The following is a 10,778-nucleotide window of genomic DNA, read 5'->3' as shown; positions in this document are numbered from 1 at the left end:
CTATCCTACAAACACATAAACACTACCAAATCACAATCTACACAAAACCCCAAAATCCCCATATTAGGGTTTAACCAACTTAAAGGAAAAACAGTAAAAACGGTACATAGATCTTACCCTCGACGCAAGGATCTCAACGGTATAACAAACGATGAAAACCGACCTTCCAAACTCCGGGATTTGCTAACAATGCGATTAAAGGGATGAACGTACTTGCTTTCTCTCTTTGACAGTAATTTAGGTTTTGAAAAGTGTTTAGAATGATGACGGAAAAGATTATATACCTTAATCGCATAATTAACAAAACCCGAGAAATAACTCCCCGTAAACCGGCTACTCGATCGAGTAGCTAAGGTACTCGATCGAGTGCCCCCTTACTCGATCGAGTATTCTAGTTACTCGATCGAGTACCCAACAGGTCAGAAACTAATTTAAAACGCAACTCACCCTTACTCGACAGAATAAGGCCTACTCGATAGAGTACCCAAAGACTCATAAATACGGAGTATTACAGTGTGCCTCTTCATCTCCTTCTACAAACATCATATGCACTACCGAAAATACTTTGGAGCCAATTTTTTGGCGAAAATTTAAAATGAAGCCAAATTTGAACTTTAATTTAAAAATCATTCCAAGAAATTCTCTCAGTATTTGTTTTGCTCTCCAATTACTACCCAATTTCAATCACAACCACCACACCAAAGAAGATGGAAACTCCAATTTTTTGTTTCAATTAAGTTTTGTTCTTTTTTGCTTTCAAGTGTGTTGATTTAGATGGGTTTATCTTTCTCGCCCAAAGGTTTGTTTGTTTTGTTGATTGCTTGAAGGTTTGTTTAATGTGATGTTATTTCAAACTACTTGGGTTTCTCTGTCGTTGTTGATTGTTTATGATTTGTTCTTTGTATCCTGTAAGACGGTCTTATACTGAATTTCTTATCCCTAATTCGCCCTCCTTCAAAATCTGTTATCACGAAACTTTTGTTTCTCTGGTTTTAGAACATTAACCGCTCAGTTTCACCCTCTGAATCTGGGATGATTATATCGTGTAACGTTTCTTCAAATTTTGCCTTTTTTTCATTCTCGGAATCTGACACTATAAGCTTTTTTTTGTCTTCAACCTCATAATTTTCGTCTTCCATTCTAAAAATTCAACCTCAAAAATAAAATGAATAGTCAGGTTATTTTTTTTTTTGGAAAAAAATGAGAGAAAAATAAGATATGGAGTACTGCTTTAAAGAAGATACAAAGCACTACTGTGAAAAAATGAAGCCAAGTTATATAGTACAGCTATCATATTGATTACTTTGGAAGTGATAAAGTCTAAAAACATTAAAAACTGATAAGCTACAACCTAGAAAATAGCAAAACGTCATATAAAAGGTAAAAAATAACAACTCCTCAAACGTCATATATACTATTATGGAGGGAGTATCCTATTAATTGTTTTTTTACTCCAAAATTCTCAAAGAAAAAGGTGATAAAGAACATGTAGAAATTTTATCGAAATTGATCAAAGGGTAAATTTTCAATTAGACTATCATTTTGCTCAGTTATTACTCAATTTGTGATTAGTATGTGATTTTCTAATTGTTTGTTTGCCTCTTTTTTTTCATATACTTAAATTATTTTGTATCTAGAGGTTAAGCTATTTTTAATATTTTATCAAGATACCATAAATCTATAAGTAAAATAAATAATTTGCAGAAGTTCTACGTGAAAGAAATAGCAAAGAATCGTAATTTAAAAGATAGTCTTATATACACTCTATAAAGAATACATAAAATTGAGTCGTATTAATTGTTTTTTAGCATTATATTTTTTTTTGCTACACCAAAAAATAAACTGGTCCGCCCTGGTTTCATGTATCTTGAATCAAACCATTAATTGGGACATGCATATGTTTCAAGTTTCTTTTGCGTTTATTAAGTTTAGTTACGAAGCACATGAAACATCACAATAATTAACACCTACATTATTTGAGTTATTTTACTTTTAAAATCGTTAGCTGAATAGCCTAAAAATTATATTGTAGCATGTAACTGATTTAAATTTAATGTATTACTGGTGCATTTTTATTTTCACTCTCTATTATCAAAAACTTAAAAAAAAAAAAAAAAAAAAAAAAAAAAAAAAAAAAAAAAACTAGTGCAATTACTATAATTTCAGTTTGCAAATGATACAAATAATTAAGCGTCAGCCGCATAAAAATACCACATGTTTATTTTCTTGTTGATAAAAAGCCAATGAGAAGTTTAACGGAGTGAAGTTACATTAATAAATTAGCCTCAATTTAATATAGATAGTTTAATGTTGTAACTTTATATGGTATCATCTACATCTATCTATATAGAAACACTAACATTTCTTCAACTTCCATGTTCTTCATTCATACCCCAAATAATATGTGCCTGAATAAGAATTTTGATGAGCACAAATGGGTCATGCATATACGTCAAATAATGAACCAAGACTTAGAAGATGATTTTAGCAACATTGATGTGACGATATTCAATGTTCCTAAATCATTGAGGGACACAAACCCAAATGCCTATACTCCTCAATTGGTTTCAATCGGTCCCTATCATTATTTCCGGCTCGAGCTTCAACAAATGGAAAAATACAAGATCTCTTCAGCCAAGCGAATTCAAATTCTAAATCGTCATTTGAAATTTGACACCATTGTCAATCATTTTCTGAGGCTTCAACATAAAATTCGGGCTTGTTACCATAGATATTTGGACATTAATAGCCAAACACTAGCGTTGATTATGGCTATTGATGCCGCGTTTCTCATCGAGATTATTGATACATTTGCCACTGAAATGAATAATAAAATCCTGACTAAAATCCCGTCTAGGATTTCACAGTTAGTTGATTACGCAAGTAGGAAATCGATACATAATGATATATTGAGAGATATCATTATGCTTGAGAATCAAATCCCACTATTTGTTCTAAGAGATTTGTTGCAATTTGGTCTACCTTCTCCTGAAATCGCTGATAAAATTTTGGGTGACAATTTAATTGGGTTGCACCATGCTATATCTCCTTTCAAATTAGAGGCGAATTGGGAAACAATTCAACCTTGTAATTCTGATCACCTTCTTGATCTTGTATATCGCATTTTAGTGCCGAAGTTGGAAGAAATAATTGAAATCAGTGAAAATGGTGATCAAGAAGTTAATGAAGAGAACAAGGTGTATAAGCTTATTTTTCAAATTAAAAGGTGTTTAGGACAATTGAAGTCGAAAATCATGTTTAAACTTCCTTGGATGTTCATTAGCCACCTTCCCGGGCTTGCTATCCTTAGAGCGATTTTATTTCCCGAAGAAAATCTCCAAAGAAATCTCACTAATCAAGCCGATTCTCGACAAGATAGAGAAAACAGTTCTCCCTTAGTTGAAGAAATCATGATTCCTTCAGTAATTGAACTTTCAAAATGTGGGGTTTCATTTATTCCAACAAATGGAAACATCTTGACGATCAATTTTGACAAACACGAAAAAAAGTGTTATCTCCCGGTTATTAGCATAGATGTTAACACCGAGGTTGTCCTGAGAAATCTGGTAGCGTACGAGGCATCATTGGGTTCAGGGCCGCTGATCTTGGCTCGATACACCGAATTAATGAATGGGATTATCGACACAAAAGAAGACGCTCGATTACTAAGAGAACAGGGCATTATATACAATTACTTGAAAAGTGATCAAGAAATTGCAGATATGTGGAATGGGATGAGCAAGTCTTTGAGGTTAACAAGAGTGCCCTTCCTGGATGAAGTAATTGATAATGTCAACAAGTATTATGAAGCGAATTGGAAGGTTGTTTTAAACAAGTTTCTGCACGATTATGCGATTCATTCATGGCAGTTTCTCGCATTCTTGCTTACTGCTTTGATTTTTTTCCTATTACTACTCCAAGTATTTTGTAATCTTTTATTATGTCCTCGTCGGTGGACGCACTAAATGGTAATTGGTAAGAGTGTTTTTTTAGAGAGAGCCGCTCAATAATTATATTGAGAAACATATTGCAATTATTTAAACATGGTACAAAAAGTAATAGAATAGGTATCTACTATCTATATATATATATATATATATATATATATATATATATATATATATATATAGCGAATCCAGGTGAGTTTTGCGCATTTTCAGTGACTTCCCGCGTTTATATACCATTGGATCTAACAAGATCAAGGGCTGAGATTAGACCCAAAAAAAACACTCATTTTTTTTCTCTCTCCTCCCCTCATCCTACGTTTTCCCTGCTTCCATTCTTCCCCTCTTTTTTTCTTATTTTCTTCATCTTCTTTTTTTTTCTATCCTATTTTCTTCATTCTTTCTCTCTTTTTCCTAATTTTTTTTGTAATTTCAATCGTCTACACCAAATTCATTCACAAATTTAATTATTTTAATTGATACGATCAATTTTTCCTCCAATTAATGATGAAATTTCGAAAAAACCCTAATATATCAAATCAAATCCGATTTTTGTGTTTAATTTTCCGTGAATTGCAGTAAAAGCAGGATGAGAATAACAAACACTCGTCAGATTTCTGTCTTTTTGCGATTTCATGATTAATAACATTAGTAAAGAACAAATTCAACAGAAAATTTGTTGATTACAACAAATTCTGATAAGGTTTCATTATTTTTGTAATTTGCGGGTTGAATGACGGCGTTGAACAGGGGATAATTGATGCTCCATGGAATAATTGACGTCGTGTAATAGAATAATTGATGTTGTATGATAAAATAATTACGTTACTATAATAAAATAACTTGTTTATTGAGAATAATGTTCTCTGGTATGTATAGTTATTTTAATGTAGAAACTCAGTTATTGTAATGTAGGAACTCGATTATTGTAATGTAAAAACTCGGTATTTGTAGTTGATGTATTGTAGAAACTCGATTATTGTAATGAAGAAACGTGGTTATTTAATAGTTATTCAAATGCAGAAACTAAGTTATTGTAATTTGGAATCTCGATTATTGTAATGTAGGAACTCAATTATTGTAATGTATAAACTCAATTATTGTAATGTAGAAACTATGGTATTTGTAGTTATTGTAATGTAGAAACTCGGTTATTGTAATGAATAAAGCGTTATTCTATATGTTATTGATTATTCACTCGTTAGTTGTTTAAAGTCAGTTTAGTTATTTTACAGTCCATTTATTTTGCAATCCATTTACTTCTTGGGTGTTTTGTTAAGTTATGTTCTAGTTTGGTGATTTGCGAGGTTGAATCACGATAGACGCGGATAATTGGCGTTTAATGGAAAATTGCGTAAATTATTACAATAACTATGATTGAACTTTAAAATAACCATGAGTGAACTATTGCGTACTATAATAATTATTACAATAACCATGATTGAGCTTTACAATAACCGTGATTGAACTTTACAATAACCATGATTGAACTATTGCGTACTATAATAATTATTACAATAACCATGATTGAGCTTTACAATAACCGTGATTGAACTTTACAATAACTATGATTGAACTATTGCGTACTATAATAATTATTACAATAACCATGATTGAGCTTTACAATAACCGAGATTGAACTTTACAATAACTATGATTGAACTATTGTGTACTTTGTCTCATACTTAATCCTTGGAGTTAAACATTAACATGAAGTTGTCTTGCTGATGTTTTCACCATTCTTCCCAACGAGAACCATGTGTAGCCTATTGATGAGGGTTGAACCAGCAAAAAGTGAAAGCTCGTTGCTGAAAGAAATAAAAACAAAAAAGGGCGTAAGTTGAAAATAACTATGCAACTAAAATACAATAACCATCCATAATTATTGAAGTAACCATAAAAACACTATAAAATAATTGGACAAACAAATCGAGTCAAATTCATATTTATTTTAAGTTCAATAGTAAAGTAAAACACAAGTTATTTTATTACAGTAACGTAGTTATTCTATTATACTGCGTCAATTATTCTATTACATTGCGTCAATTATTTTATTGAACACCAATTATATTTGTTCATCATGATTCAAATTGCTGCAAATCGCAAAAAAATAACGAAATCTTATCAAAAGTTATTGTAATAATCAAATTTTATGTTAAATTTGTTGTTTCCTAATGTTATTAGTCATGAAATTGAAAAAATTATGCTTACCTTCTTTTCGCAATCTTACATTAGGGTTTTCTCCATATTTGGGGCAAAATTTGAAGAATTGCTTTCTTCAATCAAATTAATCGTAAGATCATTGATGAGTTTTGTGCTTTTCGTTTTGTAATACTCAAATTTTGTGAAGAATTAGTAAAATTGTGCCATGAATTGATGAAGTCGAATTAGTGAGCAAGCACGAATAAGTGAATATGTGAACAGGGGGAAAGGAACTGGAGAAACAATGAAAAAAAAAGAAGCAGGAGACGTGAAGTGCATAGAATAGAAGGTTTATATAAAAGATGAAAGATCTAATCTCAACCATCCATCTTAGATTAGATTAGTGGTTCAGATTAAGAGGGGTAACTCACCAAAAAAACCAAACTCATATGATCCTATTTCTATATATATATATATATATATATATATATATATATACAGCGGGGATCCGGTGAGTCCAGGGTTTTAAATGAGTCCGTCCTATCATTATACACCATCAGATCTAATATTGTTGGACGCGTTAGATTGCGCCACGTCAGGCTGAGTAATTCGAACAAAACCCTTTGATCGCCCCTTTCTTTCTCTCTCACTGCCCCTTTCTTTCTCTCTCTCTCTCTCCAATCTTTCAGTAAAAATATCTAAAATCAACTAAAAAAATAAAATTTACGAAGAAGCTTGTTGAGGAATTTCACCATTATTGCGATTGTGATTCTTATCCTGATTTTAATTATTAGAATTAAATGCGATTCTTCACTCAAATCATAGTTTTATCGTGAAGGCGAAATAAAATTGGTACATGTTGTGAATGAACAAGAAAAAGATTAATGAGGTAAACTCCTTACTCGTTCTCCAAACTCTTTGATTGATTATTGTTTCGATTTTCAAAATTAATATAAAAAAATTATTTTCGAAACCGAAATCAATTTTCGAAATGGATGAGGTAAATTTCAATTTTCGAAATTTGTTAGAAGATCTATTGTTTCGATTTTCGATTTATTATATGAGCATTTTTCGGGTAATTTTGTTTATCTTGAATTGAAATAGAAATTATAGAACTGGTGTTTTGATTCTCAACGAGTTTCTTGATCTGATGTTGTCAATAGTTGATATATGAATTTATTTGTAGTTTTCTGGAAAAAATTTCATGATATCGAGCTTGATTGATGTGTACTAAACATAAAAATAACTTTTGTTTTTCAGTTTCTTGAATTGAAAGTAGATTCACATGAAATTGTAACACGTATTTGATTGTTACTGTAACACATGTTTATGGTTATTGTAACACATGTTTTGAGTTATTGTAACATGTTATTAACGAGTGAGATTGAAGTTGATCAAACAATACCAAAAACAAAGCCCACAAGTGTATGTAACACCAGTCCACTATCCCGTATCCACTTTCTCTTTGCTCCCTAATCAATTCCCCACTTTTTCCCAATCAATTTAATCAACATTCTCAATCTCTTCTATCAAATTAGTTTGCTAAGCGATTTTATTCAATCTCGATTTCCTCTTCAGTAGTATTATCCTAATAAGCTTGCGTAAAATCAGGTAATTTTCTATTATTTGATTGCAATTGTACTTCAACGATTTCAGTTTTTAATTCGATTTTATCTCCCGAGTTCGTATAGATTAGAGCTTTAACTTGTATATATTGTTACTATCATTCATTTTATAGGAATTGTATGTTATTTTCTTAATTTTCTGCAATTTTTCGTTTGATCGATATTCGGATGCATTCATGCTCATTGTACATAGTTGATATAGGTTTATAGAATGTTTGATTAAAAAGGATTCGTTGATTGCTAAAGATAAGCTTTGGAATAGGATAGAAAATCCTAGGGGTGCGATTTCCGTACTTTTAATTTTATGTAACGCGATTGTTAGTAACTCAAAGTTTCAATAATTTCCGGCATTTTCCGGTATATATCTATGATATACGAGGTACTCATTATTAACAATGGATCATACTCATGAATATTTATATTGCAGTCTTTTCAAAAACCAATTAGCTCAAATGGTAGAGCATTGTGCAATGCACAAGATATGGGTTCAACTCCCATGTTGGTTATTAATGTTACATGAAAGACTCACAAGTATATTACTCTAATCGAGTAAATTAATTCTACTACGAAAGACCATAATTGATATTACTTTAAAGAACCGCGGTAGGATAGTGTCTAGTTCAGTATTTTGACCATGCTCGTCACTAGACCTCTTCTTGATGCAATGCTCTGACACTGGCTCGTGATATCGTACACATCATTGTCTCACACCCTTATTTAACCAGGGTCTCCTTGTCCTTAGTTTTGACAGATGCTCGTCACTAGACCTCTTCTTGCTGCAATGCTTTGACACTGGCTCTTGATGTCTTACACATTAGTGTCTCACACCCTTATTTAACCAGGATCTACTTGTCCTAATTTGTGCATGTTCGAGTATGATTTTGCTTGCTCATCCTTAATGCTACTACATATATCTTTGATCATGATAAGATCCAATCATTGAATTCTCGAATGAACTAGGCTATATGGGATTTGAACCCATACCTTTGTGCAAAATTTGCACATTGCTCTCCCATTTGAGCTAATAGCCTTTAGAGTATTTATAAGAATTATCACTTTAAACCTTTCTAACAGTTTTTGACAACCAAACAACTTGCTCGGACTTGTTATTTAACCATGCAAAAGTTTTCAGACCATTTTCTTGTCAGCCAGATCTATATAGAAAGATTACGCATTTTTCAGACGAAATTCAACTTAAAAACAATATAATTCTCCCAATTGCTGCTTAAAAAAATCAGCATTGTAAAAGCATTATAACCAATTAGTCTGCAACAACCAATAATCAAACATAACACTCCGTACTTTTTTTCCCACTAAATTCCCTTTCTAAATCAAGAGGTGTGAGGAGGCCAGAGGGGCCAAATATGCATAGTAGCACTTGGTTATCATACCTTTCAATACCAAAGTGAATTGTGGAGGTATGATGTGCACCGATTTCTGAACTGACACACTTGGACATCGGAAATGTGGCGACAAATAACCAACTACATTGAACTTTGGTGACCCCTATTTGCCAAAATCATGTCATTGTTATATTGTACTGATAATCTAGCAACAATTTAGTAAATTTAGATAACGTGTATTGTATATTCACGATAAGAAATGTAGTCAGATTGATAAAGAAGAAATCATACAGAAAAATTAGTTTCGCAAAAGCATTATGACCAAATAGTCCGAAACAACTAATAACCAAAGCATTATGACCATATTGTCACCATTATTATTATAACATTGAAACCAAAAGAGTCAACACATTATTATAACACACTAATACCCTTACTATAACACATGTAAGCCGTTACTATAACACATTAACAACCTTATTGTAACACGCTTATACATACACATCATTGTCATACCACGCCATTACTAGAATAATGGCACTTTGTACGCGTTCAAACTAACATCATTTACCAGATCAAACAATTATTTTACAAATTATTATCATACAATCACTATTTACGTCAAAACAAATACGGAGTAGAATAATACAAGTGACCTAAAAGATAATGCTTAAGGCATAATCAATTGATTGAATTTGAAAACACATGGAATTATTACTTGATACATTTTTGTCAACTTAAGGATCTCCGTGCTTATTATTATAAGGACCGAAACTTCAGTCCACATGTATCCGTATTTGTAAAATTCTGATATTTAAAATGAAGAAAAAAGACAAACAAAAAAACGTACTTTTTGTAGCTTGCTCATTCTGAACCTAGCTCATTCCGTTTCAAGAGATAAAGTCATGGCGGAAAATCAAAAGAGAAGTTGATAATTCACAAATTTATTGTAGAGAAATGTAATCAATTAACTCAATCTTTAGAATAACAATATTAAACCATTATAGTAACACACTTACACCATTAGAGTAACATAATTACGCTATTGTTTCATTTATCACAGTTCTTCATAGATTACATAAATTAACTATACTATTAGAATAACACAATTAAACAATTATAATAACACCATTCTTCCATTATAATAACACACATATAGCATTAGAGTAACATAACACCATTCTTCCATTATTGTAATTCGTCATTGAGTAACACACTTATATCGTTGCAATAACACATTTAAACCATTATAAAAACACACATATAGCATTAGAGTAACAGAACACCATTCCTCCATTATAGCAAATTTGTCGTTGAGTAACACACTTATATCGTTACAATAACACACCTAAACCATTATAATAACACACATATAGCATTATAGTAACAGAGAGAGCTACGAATTGCTAAACTCAAGCCTTGTTGGATGAAGTAATGGGAATGACAAATGATTGTTATTGTGAGAAATGTGTACGGAATATTATCGTACTCAGTAGTTATGTAGGGAGTAAACAAAATCGAAGTGAAATAGGAAAATATTGTAATACTCTGTACGCATATTATTTTCGCTTTCTCCTTGCTCAACTGCGCCATCACTCTGAATCATTTTCCGGTTGAAAATCTCTAAAAGCAAAAAAGAATTGAGAAGAAACACAATAAGCTAGTGTTAATACGAATAAAGCCAAACCTAGATTTACAGAAAACTGACAAATTGTTCGAATTGA

General features: G+C 31.6%; 1 protein-coding gene across 1 annotated transcript; it reads left to right on the top strand.

The window, feature by feature from the left end:
* Positions 1-2,459: 2,459 nt before the first annotated feature.
* Positions 2,460-3,965, top strand: LOC141590404 (putative UPF0481 protein At3g02645). Its single transcript, XM_074410999.1, has one exon. It carries the CDS (start codon positions 2,460-2,462, stop codon positions 3,963-3,965), a length of 1,506 nt encoding a protein of 501 aa, XP_074267100.1.
* The last annotated feature ends 6,813 nt before the right edge of the window (positions 3,966-10,778 follow it).

The sequence above is a fragment of the Silene latifolia genome, chromosome 7 (assembly GCF_048544455.1).
Source record: "Silene latifolia isolate original U9 population chromosome 7, ASM4854445v1, whole genome shotgun sequence".
In the NCBI taxonomy this organism is placed as follows: domain Eukaryota; kingdom Viridiplantae; phylum Streptophyta; class Magnoliopsida; order Caryophyllales; family Caryophyllaceae; genus Silene; species Silene latifolia.
The sequence above is the reverse complement of the archived record's forward strand: the minus strand, read 5'-3'. Positions and strand labels throughout refer to the sequence as shown.

Excerpts from the sequence above, each read along its gene's own strand:
- LOC141590404 (XM_074410999.1), top strand. The coding sequence starts at position 2,460 with ATGAACCAAGACTTAGAAGATGATTTTAGCAACATTGATGTGACGATA.